General features: G+C 48.3%; 1 protein-coding gene across 7 annotated transcripts in view; it reads right to left on the reverse strand.

The window, feature by feature from the left end:
• Positions 1 to 20,460, reverse strand: part of PHLDB1 (pleckstrin homology like domain family B member 1) — a 417,405-nt gene that overhangs the window by 302,615 nt on the left and 94,330 nt on the right. For all 7 annotated transcript variants that reach the window (XM_078682222.1, XM_078682223.1, XM_078682232.1 and 4 more), the window contains exon 2: positions 24 to 135. In XM_078682222.1, the coding sequence (XP_078538348.1) occupies positions 24 to 86 (63 nt within the window). In that variant the 5' untranslated portion in view covers positions 87 to 135. The remainder of the gene's footprint in view (positions 1 to 23; positions 136 to 20,460) is intronic.

The raw sequence follows: 20,460 nt of genomic DNA on the forward strand, positions 1-20,460 counted from the left end.
TTGGTGTGGCACAGAGGACTCACCTGGTGAAAGAGCGTTTGAGTTTTCCGTGGTGAGCTGAGGACGTCCCTGTTCAGGGTTTCCATGGCGACGGTATTTACGGGGCTGTGACCCTCTGGTCTCCAGGGACACCGGCTGAGGACAGAAAGGTCAGAGACGGAGGTTAGTGTACTGATCCGGGAAGGCGACGTGCTTCCGTACAAGAAACCATGGAGACCCCTCCCTCAAATAAAGCACACACAGAGACCCCCACAAGATGCTATACAGAGCACCCTTTCACCCCAAGAAACCATGAGCAAACACCCCTCTGGAATGAAGAGCACCCTCCTTCAAGGAAACAATAGAGAAAACTTCTCAAAATCAAAAAGACCCCCCTCCCCCCTAAGAAAAACACATTGAGTGCCCCTTCCTTCAAGAAACCCCACTCTACACCCCCATCCCCCTAAGGAGCCAAGGAGAGCTTCTCGCGCGCAACCCCTGACAGGAATGCGAAGTGCACAGACAGGAATGTGGTACCTCCGCTTTACTGCCGCCCCCCTCCCCCAGAGGACCAATAAACCCATCCGCAAATATCTCCGCACCTCGGGGGTCCCACCAGGAGCCAGGGAAAGGCAAGGCCACCGCATTATGCACGCTAAGTGGGGGTATTCTAGCTGCAAGAGAGCGACTGGTGAGGGCCGCAGGCAGGGAAACCCTAAGAACCACCACTCACCAACAACCACTCACTCACCGACCGCTATAAACCGCAAAGAGTAACAGTATGCCAGACACTTCCTCCGCTCACCCTCTCCTACTCATCATTCAATGCACCAACAACCGCCCCATCAGCCCTCCCACCCTCCAATCGTGGCACTGGTCACCCATTCACTCTGACAACCACTTGGCGAGAGGCATCGTAATAACACCACCCACAATTCACCCACTGTCATCCATCACTCCTTCCACCAGCCACCCAGGCACGCACTTAACTTCCCCACACATAACTTATCCACCCCCACCCATCTCACCCAACCAACAACTGCCCACCCACCCACCACTAACAACCACACAGAGTGACACACTGAGACTTCCAACTATCTCTCGCTCGCTAGCCTTCCACAAATAACTAACCATCAAACTACCACTAACAACAATCCAGAGTAACACACCTCGGCACCCAACCCACATAGTCACCAATTGCTCATGCCACCAGCCACCCACCTGCCACCCACAACCACCCAGCATTCACTGACCTCACCTATCAATCATCCCACCACTAACAATCCTGTGACATACTTCAAATCCCCGCCAACTGCTCTCCCATATCATTCATCCAATCAAGTACTAATAACCACCCATAGAGACAAACTGTGACACCCAGGCATATCACTCCCCCCCTCCCACCCAACAGTAACACCCACTCAGTGACAAGGCTCCTCCCTCCACCAGGCACACTCACAATCCACTCTGAGTGGCACATTGTGGCCACACACCTGTCCACCATTCATCCAACCACACCCACACCACCAGGACTGGGGTGCCTCAGCAGAGCTGTGTGCAAGCCCCTGGGCCGGGGCAGCTACATCTTTCGTGGTATACCTGCGGTTTTTGCTAACGGTGCCTGCTGCTGCCTCTGCTTTCGTTCATTTATATGTCACCTCTACCCGCCTGGCACCTGCTCTTTGTGCCATGCTTGGCGCCAGCACACCTGCAGAAGGCCCTCACTACAGACTGGCACTCCTGCCCTGCCCCTAGCTTCAGGGGGCCCTTCTGTCCCAGGGGAGGTGACTGCAGGATGATGTGAGCTCAGCCAGGCCCAGCAGGCAGGCCCCGGCCTGCGCCCTCACATTCCTGCTCTAGAGCCCTGGGGGCTGAGGGACAGCCCTCGAGTGGCAGGGGAGAGGTGGGGCGGGAGGAGAATCCAAACCAGAGGGATGTTTACAGCAACAAGAGAGAAAGGCAAGAACTAGCAAGAAAGAGAGGGCGCAGGAAAGAACAAGCATTGGCAATGCACCAGGTCTCGCATTTGCGCGAGTTGGAGCTAAAAGCATTGTAAATGACAATGCCTTTTATTTATGTTTTTGTTTTTGAAACATAAATAAAAAGCATTGTCATTAACAATGCCAATAGCTTAAACTCGCGTAAATGTGAGACCTATTGCATTGCAAATGCTTGCTTACGCTTGCTGTGGTTAATTTACTTCTAATTTTTCTATTTTGGTATATATGTTTTATATGGTGGTGTATAATAAAAGCCATCAGTATTCCAAGCCATATGTTTTCAGTTGTGTGTTAACCAGGAGGGTAGGCTGAGGGGAACTCACCAACAACCATTCCATTCTCTGACAGGACTTTTCAACACAAATCATGTGCACTTTATGTAAGATTTGATGGAGGAGTTATGAGGCACCTGTCTGTTTTCATTGCAGACTGGAGCCAAGGGAAATTTATTGGGGTCCCTGAAATTTCAGCTTGCAGCAAAGCCTTCTATCACTCTGTGCAAGGGATTTCTACTATAAGAGGCCAAGGATGGAATGGGCATTGATATTCTACTCATTCTCCACTTTGAATGCAAGTTCCTCAGCAAATGGGCTCAGTTGAGTATTAAATGTACCAGCGCCCCAAAGCCGGAATGAAAATCTGCATTACTCCAAGTTTTCCTTGTCCCAATCTTTGGATTCTATCCCTCTTGCTCAAGGACCAGTTTCAACCTTTCCCAGATTAACATATTGCTTGGTAGTGAGTCCTTACTGAAACAGGATGACAAGAGGCACATTAAAAAAAAAAACTGAATTATTTTCTTTTTCTAAAGTTCACATCACTCAGTAATCCTTTGGACACTCCGATTCACCACACCTAACAAAGTAATCTTAAACAGAAGTTCAGATTTGCCAGTAATCATACAGGAAGCCCTCAAAGAATGAGAGAGAGAAAGAATTTCGCTTTGGTTTATTCCATCTGATGCTAGCCGTACCGAGTGGAGCCCATAGAGGGAAAGCGTTGCCATCTTGCGGCTGCGACAATAAGTCTCCGCAAGATATGGCACACTTTTTATTTATATGCTCATATTATGCGACACCGCGGAAAATGTTTTTAAAACCTTTGCTTAAGAAACTGAACTTTGTGCAAATAATGCCAGCACTACTACATCTTCAAATGCTGCACTGTGATTGCACTTTTTTTACATACAACTTTTTAAAAACAGCCCTGAAACTCAGAAAAAGTATGGAAGGTTAATTCCTAACTGAACTATATTACCCCCGTAAATAAGTCTCTGACAAATAGTATACACACTATTGACCGTGATATCACATATTTTTCTATGATCATTTGTTCCTGACGTACTGATTCTTTTAAATATGATTTGTATATATATGTATTTTATTGTACTTTTATGACTGTACTTCATACAGCCGAATAAAGAACTTTGAAAAAAAAAGAATGAGAGAGAGTATCGAGTAAGAATCAAACAGGACCAGGTGATAGAAACACAAACTACACGATAGCCCAAGGCTAGCACCGGCTGTTCATGGTGACTGTTTTTTTCCCCAGTTCTAAAAAAAATGTCATCCACTTTATGGCCTTTGACTACTAGATGTGAAAGGACGTACCAAGGAGACGCCAATGACTGTATGGGTGCAAGCATTCTGCTCTGTTATCTACTTCGAATTCTGTTTCCTGTGCATAAGGTGTACATGAAACCTCCATATATTCATCCATACAGCCTTCTGTCCATCTTAAAATCATCTCTCGAATACCCCTTGAGCTTTATCTGGTACTGTACGTATACGTAAATTCTCTTCATATGAGACACTCCGGGGTTGGACTGTACATGCATGTGCCTCTGTTCAGCTGTGTACATGGTGACAAATGCTGGCGTTCTGCACGCAGGGGTGCATGTAGGTTTCTGTGCAGAAATACATTAGGGTTTTGTGTTAGTCTGCGTAGGTCATAAAGGGGGTGTTGCTAAACATGAGGGGACACCTAAACTACAACATACAAGTCATCTAAAGAAACGTCTACATATTTCAACAGGGGGTACCCTAAATCACCCTATCAATAGAGTGGTTGGGTGCAATGGGTGTCTTCAATTAGACAGTATAATTGAAGACACCCATAAAATCTAAAAAAATATATGAAATAAGTCCAGGAGCATTGTTGGAACAATAAGGGCATGCGTTTATAGCCTTAAATGCTCTATTGATAGGGTGATCTTTTGTATAAGGAATGCTCGGTAGGGAACTTTGTTTAAAGAGCATCCTGATTAAACAGTAGGGCTATGAGAAACATCAAGTGAATTACATATTTTTGTTCATATTTTGTATATATATGTCTATGTGTTGTAAATGTTTGTACATATATATGTAAGTCAGAGTATTATTCTTTTGTAAGTCTTTACTAAAACATAAAAAAAGAAAGAAAAGTGATAATAAATAAGTACTTTGCTATCAAAAGCATTTGAAATCTGTTTTGAGATGTCCTATGGCTAATGATTCCTTTCAAATCGTCAGATTTGGTCTAAAGATTAGTATTGTGAGGGAGAGTTAATTGAAGTATCTCTTCAACCTACTTAGGTTTGGTTATTTATCCCAAGGCATTAGTGGTTGTGTATATTTATCTAAAGCAACGTCAGCGTCATGCATCACTGTGGGAATGCATGCGCTGTAAAACGACAACCTGCTTCGTGGTTTCTCTAATATTCGACAGTTTTGTTCAGTGTTACAAGTTAGTTACAATGCATGGCCTCTAATCTTCCCAAGTAACGATCGATCATCACCTTCCGGCTGATTACTCCAAACCACCATGGTTAAGAAAACAAGCATCGATCTCTTGTCTTTATGGGGCCATGTGTTTCTATTTAGAAACACATGGCCCCATGAAAATAAGAAAGTGCTTTGCGACAGCAGCAAAGCAGGCGACCCAGTCCGGATCGGAGGTGAAAGAGTGTCAATCAAAACCCCTAATTACCAATGGCAGGCCACCGTTTAGCATAAACGGTGACGCTAGCCAATGGAAATGAGGGGCGGGACTTCGAGTCCCTTTCTGAAAACCCCTCATCCACAAAATCTCTCGCCGAGCGAGCAAGGCTTTACCCTGCAATGCCAGGCGAGACCTAAAAACAGGAAACCCTTTGAGAGAGGGAGACAAGAGGGAGACAAGAAGGAAAGACAAAGGGAGGGCAGAGAGCGGGAAAGATAGGAACCAGAGGGGAAAGAAAGAAAAAGAAAAATTTCATTCCGAATTTCGGGTAAAAGTTTTTTTTTAACTTGTTTTTATTTTGGAAAATACAGCCACCAGCACATTTTGATCACATGTAACCACATCGTGCACAATTGATGTCAAATTAAGATATGGTTTGTGGGGTTAATAATAACCCTCCCTGGACAATCCAAATGATATCATGGAGTACATTTGAAAATGCTACAAGCGTCGTACATCCCAGTTAAGGTAAACAATTAACAATAATACACAAATCAGATCAAACTTAAAAATTACAACCTAGGCAGCAAGTGGCGGAGGCAATGTATCACGCAATCCATAAGAAATATAGACTGGCTCAACATATATCTGTGTCCACCCTGCTCCTCCCTCTGGATGGACCCATAGTACCCTAGGTAGCAGGTTGAGGAGACCCCGCCGTGAGGCGTCTCTCCCTATCCGTGGCCATAGGGTGACCCAAATGTATTGAGGTCCCCGCCACTACCGTCATGCTTTCACGGAGACTATCGCCCCCTCCGAGTGGAAGGGGTCTTCCAACCAAGGGTAAAAGTTTAATTCTGAAAAGCTCAAATTTTGAATTGAAATTTAATACAGACAGCGAAATTCGCATTAAGTTGGAAACTCAAAAGCTCGAAATGTTCCCAATCATTTTGGAGAGGTTGGTATGTACAGCGTTCTTCCAGTCAAATAAGTACACACCAACCTTATCTCCCCGCCCAGTTCACTAACCGTAAATCCCGCCCTCTAACCCTATGGGTGAGCTTGTTATTTTCTCTTTGTTGGGAAGAACCCTAACACCTTACCCAACACTAACCTCCTCAACGGCCCCACCTCATTTCCTTACCATGGTCGGACACTTGTACTGAACCATATACAACCCGTCTCCTTCACCCTTACCTTTGCCCAGCCTCTATACTAACCTGTACCCAAACCAGCACCTCACCTTCACCCTCACATCAACCGTTGTACTAAACCGTTCCCAACCATCACCTCACCTCACTCCAACCTCTATACTAAACTGTACCCCAACCGTCACCTCACCTACACCCTCACATTAACATGACTTAATCTCAATTTCATAACTCAAACTCTAACCTATTAGTCACCCTACAATTAGTCTGTCTGTATCTCTTGCACTTACTTTCTATGGCATGGTGAGCAAAAAAACGATGGATTTAGGCCCAGATCTCTGTACTGGGGTGAATGTATGACATTGTTCTGCATTTTGTCCATCAATTGTTCTTTTTGCATTTGTCACCCTGAGTGGGACGGGTATGCCCAGACGTGGGTCCTGTGCTCTCCATGCCATGGAGTCAAGCTATCCTGGTTGATGAGGGGTGAAGCCCTGAAACCGGTCCTAGGATGCTTGTTTCCATTCCAGGGAGGACCTGGCCTGGCAGTGCAAGCTGGACTGTTCCCATTGGGCGCAGGGTCAAGACTGATTTGCACATGGCTGGGTTTAAGCTGGAATGGCATGAGGAGCAAAAAAACAACGGATTTAGGCCCAGGTCTCTGTACTGGGGTAAATGTATGACATTGTTCTGCATTCTGTCCATCAATTGTACTTTTTAGGTCTCGGCTAGCCGCGCGAAGCGCGTCTCCGCCGAGCCCCTTTTGTCGGCATGTGTGCTTCCCAGGAGACAGTCCTGGCCGCGCGCATCGCCTTGGAGGCGATTTGAAAGTGACACGCGCACGCGAACGAGCGCTGCGGCCAGGCGCTGTCTCCTGTGAAGCACACACGCATGCGCATACACACATGAAGTGCTTCGTGAAATTGCAGATGACGGTAAGTAGATTTATTTACATTGCGTGTGTCCTCTTTTCCCGCCTCCACCCCTGGGGCAATCCCTCGTCTATCCTTGCTCCCCGAACACCAGCCCCGCTCCCTCCCAAGCTCCGGCTGCGGCTTTACCTTTCCAGCGGCGCCGAGCCGGATGCAATGCCATTAGAGAACCATCATAACAAACCTTTGCGCTTACGAGGGGCCGGTTGGGCCTAAAAGTACACAGAGAGGCCCCAGAGGCCACTGGTCGGGATAGCGGGTGCAGGCGGTAGTAGGACACAAGGCACCATGTTCGTTGCACAAGGGAGCACGGTCCCCAGGGGGACGAGGATATCTGGACTCCAAAGAAGTGCAACAGGATGCAAGAGATAGAGCAACAATACGGCTCTGCAGGGCCTCGCCAGAGGGGTTCCACTTCCAACCTGAAGGGGCAGGGAAAGTGCAGTACTTATGGTGCCTGGGGGGGTGACACAAGCGCAAAATTGTAGCGTGTTGAGAAGTTAAAAGTTTCAAGTTGTTTCCCCTACGATTCCCCTCGTGGTGTGCCTGGAGAGAGAGTACGACTGTGCCTAGCAGTGACCGATCCCTCCCCCTCACTTTCTGCCACGGGACCTGCTTCGTCCCCGGACAGACAGACCTGCGCTTACCTCTCAGCCATCTTCACATGTCCCAAGGCCCCCCCATCGTCTGTAGGGTCCAGTCTGAGGCTCTACTCCACCACTGCCGGTCCGGGCTTCCCCTTCCTCGCGCCCCAGAAACTCCCCGGCGCGCCGGGAGTCGCAGAGTTCCTGTTCCGGACTCCCCGCTTGGCACGAGCTGTACAAGAAGTGCCCGCTGGGCGCTCTCCGTGCCCCCGCTCGGTGAACCCTGGCTTCCTCCTCCCCGCGCACCGTCCGGGCTGTCCCCGTGGCCGTCAGGGCGCCCTCGGCGTGCCGGGCTTTCCCCGCACACTATCCGGACCTTCCCTCCCTCCCTCCGGCGCAGCAGGGACTCGGAGCTCAGGATTGAAACCCGAGCCTTCCTCGCGGGAGGGGGAGGGAGTGGAGAGGACAGCTGGGAGGAAGAGGGAGGGCACAGGAAGGCAAGGTGATCGTGGCACCGCTCAGACAAGAGGAGCAGTGCAGGGTGGGGAGCCTGGGACGGGGCAGAAGTGCAGAGGGCACATGTACTCAGAATTAGAGAACTTACCTACGAGACAGTAGGGATGTGAATGTCCCCTGATTGCCATGCGGGTAGAATGGAGCGGCAGATTGCACTCCAAAGGGACAGGCGGGTAAATTGCCACAAAGAAAGGAAGGCAAACAAATCCTCGCGAGTCTCACTCACATTGACAGGCATCGAGTTGTCCCCGTGTCCGCCTGTTTTGTTGTTGTTTTTTGGGCAGTTTTAAATAGCACAAACTGGACCCGTAGGTATTGGACGGTTTTACATGAGCCCCAGTGATTCTTAGAGTTTATCCATTTGTATCTCTTCCTTGAGCGACTTTACAACTTGTACATTTCAATTTTTAGGTCTCGGCTAGCCGCGCAAAGCAGAGTGAGTGTACAGAGTGAGTGTGCAGAGTAGTGAGTGCAGAGTGAGTGTGCAGAGTAGTGAGTGCAGAGTGAGTGTGCAGAGTAGTGAGTGCAGAGTGAGTGTGCAGAGTAGTGAGTGCAGAGTGAGTGTGCAGAGTAGTGAGTGCCGAGTGAGTAGTGAGTGCAGAGTAGTGAGTGCAGAGTAGTGAGTGCAGAGTAGTGAGTAGTGAGTGCAGAGTAGTGAGTGCAGAGTAGTGAGTGCAGAGTGAGTGTGCAGAGTAGTGAGTGCAGAGTGAGTGTGCAGAGTAGTGAGTGCAGAGTGAGTGTGCAGAGTAGTGAGTGCCGAGTGAGTAGTGAGTGCCGAGTGAGTAGTGAGTGCAGAGTAGTGAGTGCAGAGTAGTGAGTGCAGAGTAGTGAGTGCAGAGTAGTGAGTGCAGAGAGTGCACAGTAGTGAGTGCAGAGTAGTGAGTGCAGAGTAGTGAGTGCAGAGTGAGTGTGCAGAGTAGTGAGTGCAGAGTGAGTGTGCAGAGTAGTGAGTGCCGAGTGAGTAGTGAGTGCCGAGTGAGTAGTGAGTGCAGAGTAGTGAGTGCAGAGTAGTGAGTGCAGAGTGAGTGTGCAGAGTAGTGAGTGCAGAGTGAGTGTGCAGAGTAGTGAGTGCCGAGTGAGTAGTGAGTGCCGAGTGAGTAGTGAGTGCAGAGTAGTGAGTGCAGAGTAGTGAGTGCAGAGTAGTGAGTGCAGAGTAGTGAGTGCAGAGAGTGCAGAGTAGTGAGTGCAGAGTAGTGAGTGCAGAGTAGTGAGTGCAGAGTAGTGAGTGGTGAGTGGTGAGTGCAGAGTAGTGAGTGGCTGGCCCTGTTTCTAGCTCAAGCGGCACCGGCACCTGTAGTCTAAAGATAATATCTCTGCCTCAAGTGAAGTACTCTGGTACCCAAGGATGACTAGCAAACAATATTATTCACAACGTTGCTTACTATTCAGCAACATTTGACAGTTTGCAATCAATCTTTATAAAACAATTCAGAGTTTGATAACAAATTAATGCAACACATTGTAATATACAATGGCAATAGCTCAAACTTTAATGCTGCGAGACCTATTGCATTGTAAATGCTTGTTGCATTTGTCACCCTGAGTGGGATGGGTATGCTCAGATGTGAGTCCCGTGCTCTCCATGCCACTGGAGTCAAGCTATCCTGGCTGATGAGGGCTGAAAGCCCAAACCCGGTCCTAGGATGCTTTTTTCCAGTCCAGGGAGGACCTGGCTTGGCAGTTTGGGCTGGACTGCTCCCATTGGGCGCAGGGTCAAGACTGATTTGCATATGGCTGGGTTTAAACTGGAATGGCATGGGGAGCAAAAAAAACGATGGATTTAGGCCCAGATCTCTGTACTGGGTGAATGTATGACATTGTTCTGCATTCTGTCCATCAGTTGTTATTTGTATTTTCTATTTCAGCTACATCTTTTTTAGGCTGTCCTCATATTTTTAAAATTAATTGATTTCAAACTTCTGTTTTGTAAGCTCTTAAGTTAGGACTTTTGTTTTTGTTACCTTCTGGTTCCGAACTTTTGATCTAATGCCCTCTGTGCACTTTCTTGCAGGGTCTCCTCCTCCCCACATTCACTCATTCACTCTTTTCCTCTTCTGTCCCTCACTGATGCCCGCTCTTCTCCCCGTCCACACTCCTTCTGCACAGACCCCCTGTTGGGTTCTCAGAAGAGTCCAGGCAAGTTAGTCCGATAGAGGGGGGTGTGGGGGAGAGGCTGGAAAGTGGCGCATAGAGGGGTCAGATCAAAAGGTAGGTAATCTCAGCCACATGCCGCCAGCCAACCCCCTCTTGCATATTTCTTGGAAGTGGGAGATTTATGAAAACCTTCAGATGTGGGTAAAGCGTTTCATTCTGTGCACAAGATGTGGAGAGGGGGAAAGAGATAGACATGGAAGGAGGGTGAGTACGGGAGGAAAGGGTATCTGGAAGGCGAAGAACCAGGAGGTTTGTTTTCAAATCCCAGCTTCTTCAGTGTGCCCATTGTGTGACCTTGGCCAATCACTAAACAAATCAATATATTGATCAATCCATACCATTTAGCTTCATTTTCAAAATATAAGACGTGCACAGAGGTGAGTATGTTTGTATTGTGTGCTATACAAGGCAACTCGCTCATTCATTGATTCAAATTGTGACATTGAGGTCAACGCTGTGCTGGAGCAAAAGTAAGAAAAGGAGTGGTAGCAAGAAGGTAAAAAAAAAGAAGTGAGGGTGCAGTGAGGCCAACATGTGAGGACACTCCCTTCCAGCTGTAGCAGGCGGAGCAGTAGGCCCTGGTGGGGCTTCTTTGAAACACTGGAGACCACATTGGATCTGGTTCTGCTTCTGGGGGCCTCTTGTCATGTCCAGTTGTGCAGACCACATCTGGGGCACTGTATTCAGTACTGCGGGCCTCATCTGGATTGTTATGCCCACTTCTAGTGGCCACATCTGAAGCATTATATTCAGTTCTACAGAGTCCTTCTGATGCACCGAGCCCACATCTGCAGGCCACATTCGAAGCATTGACTCCAGCTGCGGTGGCCAGCTAAGGGCCATGGGGGGGTTCGTTGTGGGGGCCACATCGCGAGCATTGTGTCCAATCCAGGAGGCTGTTTGGAGGTGTTTTACTCAGTTCGGTATCCTCGCTTAGAACATTGTCTCCAGCTGCGGAGGTCACATTTTGGGCGCTATGTTCAGTATTTCTGGGGTATTGTGTCCACTTCTGGAGGTCACACGGAGAGTACTGTGTCGACATCCAGAGGTTTCTGAGGTACTACATCTCCTTGCTGGGGTGACTTCTGGGACAGTGGGTCCAGCTGTGACGCCACCTTGTATTGTGTCCACTTCTGGAGGTCACAAGTGAGGTACTGTGTCGCTGTCCAGAGTTTTCTGAGGTACTACACTCATTGTTGGGGTGACGTTTGGGAAAGTGTGTCCAGTTGTGACGCCACCTTGTATTGTGTCCACTTCTGGAGGTCACACTTGGAGTACTGAGTCCAGTTCCTGACGAGGTTTCTGGGGTACTGCGTCTCGTTGTTGGGGTGCCTTCCGCGCAGTGTCTCCTTCAGGGGGTTGTGTCCAGTTCTGGGGGCCGCATCTGGAATGGCTTCTCCCGAGGGATAAAGACAGATAAGGAGGCGGCACCCAGATGGTGCCGAGGTCTGCCCTCGGATTCTTGTGAGGAGACTCACAGATGTGCGGAGCGCAGACACACATTCCTTCAAACAACATCAAACACACGGAAGAATGCTCCGAATCCTCGCCTCCCTGTCTGTCTGTCTGCCCCCGCTCTCACACAGCGCGGAAAATCTGAAACGTGGAATTACGTGGCGTTCCCGCCTCCCTCCCTCCCTCCCGGGAGCGCGCGGAAAAACAGCGAGAACACAACCGGGGTGCTGAGAAAACAAGGCTAGAGGGCAGGACGCAGACGGGTGTGTTATGGTAGCTGGGATGGGTGAGGCGCAAAGTCTGTCAGTACTTGGCACTGGCCCAGCTGCAATAAGCCCAACGCAGATGCCCGTGGTACACAACACAACACATAGTATCACAGAAAAGCAGAGAACTCGCGGCCCTCCCCTCCTGATGAATAAGACAACTAACAGAACACACTGGTGCACAGAACAACAATGAAAGGCAGAAGCCGGGCATCAGGGACACATAACATTATGTATGTCCATAACACCAATAACACACCGCAGACCAACATAACCGAAACACGACGTGAAATATAAACACATCCACACAAAACACAAACATAAGTAACATAAAACATCAGAACACAGTAGTACCCTGCAATTATAGAAAGTAGCAAGTTAACAGCTCAGCACGTTTCTCCACTACCAACAAGTTTATTAAAAAAAAAATACCTAACACAATAGTCAATAACATGACAAACATAACAACTTGACATGGCACAACAGAACGCACGCTAGCCTGCACTCTGGGCCTTCACTGTATGTCCCAAAACTTACAATCGCACACCTTATACAGCAGAATAAGAAGGTACCGACACAGGGTGGTCGTGAACCCCCCACTGCAGCAGCCACAGCGGGGGTGAGGGGGTTCTTCTGTCTGCAGCTCGGCAGACAAACACTCATCATTAACGCTGGAACACAATATCAATAGAAGATCAAGCAGGAGCAAGGGGGAAAGGCAGCTGGGTAAAAAGAACAGGGAAAGAAAGAAGGACTATTGAAAGGAAGGGTGACAAGAAGGGAGTATGGATGAATGAGTATGTGGATGGATGAGTGAATGTGAGGTGGATAGGCAGGTGAAAGGATGGCAAAGTAAAGGGATGGGTGGGTGGATGGATGAGTCAGTGAATGGATAGATGGGTGAGCAAGTGAAAGGATGACAGAGTAAAGGGGTGATTGCATGGGTGGATCAGAGTAAATGGACAGGCAAAAGGATGACAGAGTAAGAGTATGGATGGATGAGTGGGTGAAAAGATGAGTTGACAGAGTTGATGGATGATGATGGATGGCCTGGTTGATGGATGGTTGGCTGAAAGAGGGAATGGATGCATATCAAAGTGAATGAATGGATGTTTGGATAGCAGAGTAGATGGATGGATGAGTGAGTTGATGGATGGATGACAGAGTAGATGGATGGATGAAGGATGGGTGGACGGATGGATGGACGATTGGATGGCAGAGTGAACGGATGGATGTCAGAATGGATGGAAGAGTGGATTGATGCATGGCAGTGGATGTATGGTTTGGGTGGATAGCAGAGTGGATGAACTGATGTGTATATGGTGGAGTGGATGGATGGTAGAATGGATGGAAGAGTTGATGAATGGATGGATGGAAGAGTGGATGGCAGAGTGAATGGATGGATTTCGGAATGGATGGAAGAGTGGATTGATGCATGGCAGTGGATGTATGGTTTGGGTGGATAGCAGAGTGGATGGACTGATGTGTATATGGTGGAGTGGATGGATGGTAGAATGGATGGAAGAGTTGATGAATGGATAGATGGAAGAGTGGATGGCAGAGTGAATGGATGGATTTCGGAATGGATGGAAGAGTGGATTGATGCATGGCAGTGGATGTATGGTTTGGGTGGATAGCAGAGTGGATGGACTGATGTGTATATGGTGGAGTGGATGGATGGTAGAATGGATGGAAGAGTTGATGAATGGATAGATGGAAGAGTGGATGGCAGAGTGAATGGATGGATTTCGTAATGGATAGAAGGATGGCAGGGAGGATGCATGAATAGATAAAACAGTGGGTGAATTGATGGATGAATGGCAGAGTGGATGGATGTTAGACTGGATGGATGGCAGACTGAATGAGTGGCAGAGTAGTTGAGTCAATGAACAGCAGCGTGGATGGATAGATGGCAGAGTGGATGGATGGATGGACAGCTGGTTTGATGGACAACTGTTTTGATGGATGAATGGCAGAGTGGATCAGTTGATGGGTGGAATGATGGTAGAGTGGATGTATGGGTGGATGACGGATGGCTTACAGAGTGAATTGATGGATGGCAAAGTGAATAATGGATAGATGGAAGTCAGAGTTGATGGACGGGTGGATGGATGCATGGATGGATGGAAGAGTGTCTGTTTGGATGGATCACAGAATGGATAGATGGATAGCAGAGTAAAATGAATGGCAGAGAAGATGGATGGATGACAGAGTGGATGGATGGGTAGATGAATTCCACATTGGGTAGATGTATAAATGGATGGCATGGGAAAAGAAAGGATGACATAATGTAAAGGTGAAATACTGGATGTCAGGAGTAGATGAAAGGGTGAAAGAATGAATAAATGAATAGATGCATGGATGGAAGAGACAAGAAAGCTCTTCTAGGGAGCATTTGGTACACTTGAATGATGGCATGAGCGCTTTCGTTCAAATAAGGGGCTATTTTAATTTTCTGGCTAGTCCCTTGGCAACAATCCAGCTCATGAAGGCCTAAAACATTATTAGAACAAAGTATAATACCACAAAATAAATCCAAATCATAATAACATAACACAAGAAACACAGGAAACAGGCTGCCCCCGGTGCCCAGATACAGAGTCTAAAAAACAACAGCCAGTCAGCACAGCACTGTACACAGCAAGAGAGACAGCATCTGCGCCTGGAGGCCGGAGCCGCCCCATTCCTTCAGCTACAGCAGATCAAAACATCCTTTCATCTCGCAACGTGTATAGTACATCAGTGCCTCTCATGTAACAGAACCCGCCTCAGCGTTACTAGCCTCTCACGTCACGTCACGTCACGTGTGTGCTTGACAAGACTGTTCCACAGCTCTTTAACTCTCGGCCTGGCACGTGGCGGACTGATCTGCACCACTAGGCGTGACTGCCACATCTCACAGAGCCTTTCAGGTGCCCTAACAGACGAGTGACTTACTTTGCTACAGCACTGCGGGCTGTTCAAAGCGCTATCCGTGTGTGACGTCAGACTGCGCCTGCTCTCCTTCTGGGGGCACTGATTTGCCTCCACACTAGCTCCTGTTTCACATGTCTCCGGGTCGCCTCAGCCCTGCCTGCTGCGGGATGTACTGTCAGGAAACCGCCGCATTTTCCGCCCTTGTCTCGCCCAGTCCGGATGCGCTTGTCTTGCGGGTCCTCGGCCTATTTATAGCCCCCGCAAGCCCCACACGTGGCGGATTTCCTGCCGAGTCCGCCCAGGCCTCGGTGCTCCTAAATGTGGTTTACAGGCCCGAGGGTCGGCCGCCGCGCCCTGGGCTGCAGCCTGGAGCAGACCAGGGCGGGAGGTCGGTCATCCCATCGGAGGAGGGAGAGAAGCAGAGAGTCCCGTCCCAAACCCTGCCCGAGCCACTGGACGTCCGTGCATGGGCTCGGCTTTACTCCTGCTTCCTCGGCACTTCTACCCCCCTGTGCCTGCCCCAGGCCTCCTCGGATACTCACACCTCACCGTGACGCGTCAGACCCCTTTCACCCACCACCTCATACACTGTGTAACCCTCTATAGACCCTGCGTGGTCTCCAGCTCTACCCCTGTCCCTGCAGGACTGTCACTCTGTCCCAGGCTCTGTCTGTTCACCCATTCCGTGGGACAGAGAGAACCTGTACAGACTCCAGCCTTACTCCGGCGCACTCAGCTCCTAGTTACCTCACTGTGCTCAGCAGACATACTATGCACAGCTCAGCCCATGCTTCCTGGGCTCCTTGCAGGTGCAGACTGTCTGACCACTCCTCCCTGACCATAAGGATACTCGGTTTCCAACTCCACATCACTCTTCCTCGGTACTGTTGTGCTGCGTGGGCTTCAGGCTCATTCTACTTGCCCATCTCATGCATAGCTCTGAATTACGAATATGTCCACTTCATGCGTGTGTCTGCGTGTGTATGTGTGCTCCCCAAGCAGGGTTTGTGAGAGTAAGTTTTGTACACGTGTGTGCCCGTATTTTAGCGCCTCTTGGTGTCTGTAGTGGGGCTGTGAGGTTCCCGAGGCTCTAGAGGGCGCAGGGAGAGAGCTCTGTGTTCACTCTTAAGTAGATAGCACCCTCTAGTGGCGTCTTTCAGAATACACGTAAGCATAATTGTCTCTTCTGTGCAGCCAATGTTCCAAGAAGTTCTTCCCAGACTAGGATGAGTGGACATTGGATAAGGCCAGTAAAATTAATATTAAAATAAATGATATGAGAAGTACAGCATGAGGGGCTTAATTGAGTGTCAGTGGAAAGGGTAAGGAGTGTCGTTGGTTGTTAGGGGTACTTAAAACTCATTATTTTGTTAAATAAACAACATAATTTAAGGTCTGCAAAACAGAGACAAAAGTGTGTCTACTTCTGTTTGCTGTGTATGTAAAAAATTCCACGTGAAATCCAATCGACTCCTCCCCATATCCGACTGAAAGCACCCGTACCAAGCTATTTATTAGAGAATACATATATTAGGGGGGTGTGAAACCCCAAACACTCCCTTAAACTACGACTCTGGCGAGAAGGGAACCAGTGCGTTACAGAACTGAGTTCGCTTTGGATAGCGCATAGTATGGATTGAAATGCATTTAAGCTTTATTGGTGCCAGAGGTGAAAGACGCATCTTGAGGGTCCCTAGAATGGATGTCCCCCGTGACGTCAGTGCCGAATACCACATCCTTTCGGGACACCTCCCCATGGCTGTCACACCTTGCAGGATGGGAAGGGGTCGCTGTGCAGGCGTCACGGAGCTGCTCAGGAAATGTAGACATCCCTGAACCCAAGCCACTCTGAAGCCCGCAAACACCAATTCTGATATTTATTTATTTATTTATTTATGCATTTTTATATAGCGCGGACTTTACCCGAGGGCGTCAGAGCGCTTCACAATAGGAACAGAAATGAAACATAATGAGAAACATTACAAGAGAACAGATTACAAAAGCGTACGTTACGTTACATAAGGTAATAGTGACAATTGTGAGCAAACAAAATGCATGAGGTAGTAAAAATTATGAGCAACCAAAAATACATGAGGTAGTAAAGGTAAAAGTGACAATTGTGAGCAAACAAAATACACGAGGTAGTAAAAATATGAGCAACCAAAAATACATGAGGTAGTAAAGGTAAAAGTGACAATTGTGAGCAAACAAAATACATGAGGTAGTAAGAATTGTGAGCAACCAAAAATACATGAGGTAGTAAAAAGTGCACAAGAGGAAAAGTGACAAGTGTGCAGTTACAAGAGAAAACAAAGTATAATTTGAGGTATAATACTTCAATAAGTGCTAGACACTCAGGCACAAGAACAAGCGTTACGTAGGCAAAGGTGGCACTTGTGCATGTATCAAAGGTAAAAACATGTGAGAGGTAGCAACCGTGTGTTACAAGGGCAAAGTGGTGTGTGCATGTTACAAAAGTGCACCGAACACAAGTACATGGAAAAAACTGCAAAAAGGCAGACACTCCAACCCCAGGAATACACTGGGAAGGCATTTCCATGGTCATGGAAAGTAGAAATTATCAGTAGTGGGAAGTCTTCCTCCAAATAGCAAGAGGACGTGAATTACTTTTGGAGGTGTCTCTGGAGGAGGAGAACTTTGAGGTCCCTTTTGAAGGCCTGGGAGGAGGCGGTGGTCCGGAGCTGAGGCGGAAAGGAGTTCCAGATTCTCACTGCGTTGCCTGAAAAGGATTGGGCCATTGTTCTTTCCTTCTTGAAAGTGGGAGGTTCAAGCAGTAGATTCTCCGCAGTGCGTGAAGGTCTAGAGCCTCCAGAGAGTTTCCGTTTATTCGCCAGGTAGCGGGGAGAGGAGGAGTGCAGGGCTTTGTGGGTGATACAAGCGGTCTTGTAGATAGCTCTAGCCTCGAAGGGAAGCCAGCGGAGGGTGGATAACATCGGTGTGATGTGATCGCTTCTTTTGGCCCCATAAATGAAACGAGCTGCTGAATGGAAGACAGACTTAAGTGGGGACAGGTGAGATTTGGGGAGGCCAGTAAGAAGAGAATTGCAGTAGTCTAGTCTGGAGAGGACCAGCGAATGCACCAGGGTTATAAGGTCCTGCTCGGGAAGAAGCGACGGATTCCCCAAAGAAGGCGCAGTTGGTAACGAGCAGATTTTGCAATAGAATTGATGTGGGGAGTTAGATTGAGTTTTTTGTCAAGAATGACACCAAGGGATTTTGCGCTGTCGACAATGATGGGTTTATTGTTTAGTAGATTCATCTGATCCATCCATGATTGAACCGGAGGAGGAGAGAGTGAGGAGGAGAAGAGGAGGAATTCAGTTTTGGAGGGATTCAGAATCAATTGATGAGTTGACATCCAGTTTTGAATGGAGTCAAGAGTAGATCTTAGGATGGAGAGATCATGAGTGGAGGCAACCTTGAGGTAGAGTTGAGTGTCGTCTGCATAGAGATGATAGTGAATCCCGGATTTGCTTAGGAGGTTTCCCAGTGGTTCTAAGTAGAGATTGAACAATGTGGGTGCAAGTATAGAGCCTTGGGGAACACCTTGACCCACCGCCACAGGAGAAGAAAGACTGTTCGCTATTTTGATCATTTGAGATCTGTCAGAGAGGAAGGATTCAAACCATTTAAGCACAGTGCCCTCCATGCCCATTCTCTGTTGAAGAATATTGAGGAGGGTGTTATGATTAACAGTGTCGAAGGCTGCGGAGAGGTCAAGGAGAATTAGCAGACAGGACCCCCCTGAGTCGAGTATCCTCAGCGCATCATCAACCACTTGCAGTAGGGCTGTTTCAGTGCTGCAGTTTTGGATGAAGCCGGACTGACAATTGTCAAGAAGATCATTGTCCTTGATATGACGAGAGAGTTGTTTTGCTACACATCTTTCTGTGATCTTCGCAAGAAAGGGAAGGTTAGTGATGGGGCGGAAGTTGTTGAGGTCATTCGCATCAGCAGTGGGCTTTTTAAGCAGAGGGGTGACTTGCCCAGTTTTGAAGGAGACAGGAAGGGAGCCTTGCCAAAGGGAGAGGTTGATCAGAGTGGTCCAATAGGAAAGGGAATGGGTATAGAAGTCAAAGGAAATGGCACTGGGGATAGGGTCAAGAGAATGGTTGGAGGGCTTTGTTTCGCATATGCACTTGACAAGGGCATCTTCAGATATGGGGTCAAAGCTCTGCCAAATGGCTAAGGATTTGCGCTCCTCTGGAGGTGTAGCATGAGCAACCTGATCCACAAGTGATTTCACTTTTCCATCGAAGAAAATAGCGAAATCCGCTGCTCTCTTTGTAGAATCCTCCACCTTGGAGGTTGGGGGAGAGCAGCTCGGAGTCTTGACGAGATCGAATAGTTTTTTGGGTCTATTTTTGGCGGAGTCAAGGAGGGTTTTGAAGTGCGTCGCTTTCTCAAGGAAGATGTGCTTGTGGTACTTGGATCTTGCTGTGCGAAGCATGGCTAAATTGTCAGTGGAGGGCAATTACCTCCATTGCTTCTCCAGGAATCTTAGCTGCTTCCTTTCCTCATAAAGGGATTTGTTGATAGACGGGTGCGTCGACGGAAACAGAGGAAACTCTCAGATGAGGTGGGTGGGCTTCGGTCTGTGGGCAGTGTCCCACGCCGGTGTGCCCTCCAGCGCCATGATACTGCCGGGGTGCCCTCTGCCCTCTCGAGACTGAGCTCATTGTGTTTGTAGGCCAGTCCGTGGCGCCCCTGGCACTCGTCTGCATAGCCCCGCCCATTCCTCCCCTCTGATCTGCGTTTGCCCTTTTCTGATAAACGCCGGCAGCGGGGTGAGCCCAGGGAGCGCCGTGACCTTTAACGCACCCATTCAGTCGGACAATCCCTTTCCATACCCGACCCAAGCTGGTTTCTCAGCGTTGTTGCAGCCCGTGCTTGCCACAGAGATGCTCGTTATCCTTGCCGCAGTGCCCTTCCTATTTTGGGGCACTAACAAAGTGTGTCGATTGCTCTCAGTCATGATGACACTCACATTACTCCTGGCTGTGGGCGGGGTGCACAGATCCTCATTTATATAAATCGATGCATAACACAAAATGACATGATTTCCTCTCATCCTTACAGTACTTAATTTGTAAAGTAGGAAGTGCCGGGGCCCTCTCGGAGACACTGCAGCTTGCAATCCTCTTTGCCCCTGCCAGCGTGTGACAATTTGTCCAGTCCATCCAAAGCTATAAGAATGGCATAGTGGCAGGTATCATTCATTTTGAATGTATATTGAATTATTAAACACTGTTGATGTGGTCATCTCAAAATTAGACAAACAGCACCACCATGTGGTAGACTGTCATTAGTCTCGGTGTTGGGAATTAAGTGCCAGCGCTGAGCACTGGACACCACCTGCTCAAATTAAGCACTGCATTCTTGTATCATAAGTAATCTTTCTGGGTACGGGTCACCCGTACATGCAGATCAGTCTTCCAAAAATAGAAAGGGGTAAAAGCAAAGTGTATTTGCGATTATAAAATTAGAAAACACGCAAAACAAGCTAGAAGCTCCCTTGCGTGGTAAACAACGTGGTTGAAGTAAATTTTGAACGCTGCTAGCTTGAG

This window comes from Lissotriton helveticus, chromosome 3_1, assembly GCF_964261635.1.
Source record: "Lissotriton helveticus chromosome 3_1, aLisHel1.1, whole genome shotgun sequence".
Taxonomy (NCBI): domain Eukaryota; kingdom Metazoa; phylum Chordata; class Amphibia; order Caudata; family Salamandridae; genus Lissotriton; species Lissotriton helveticus.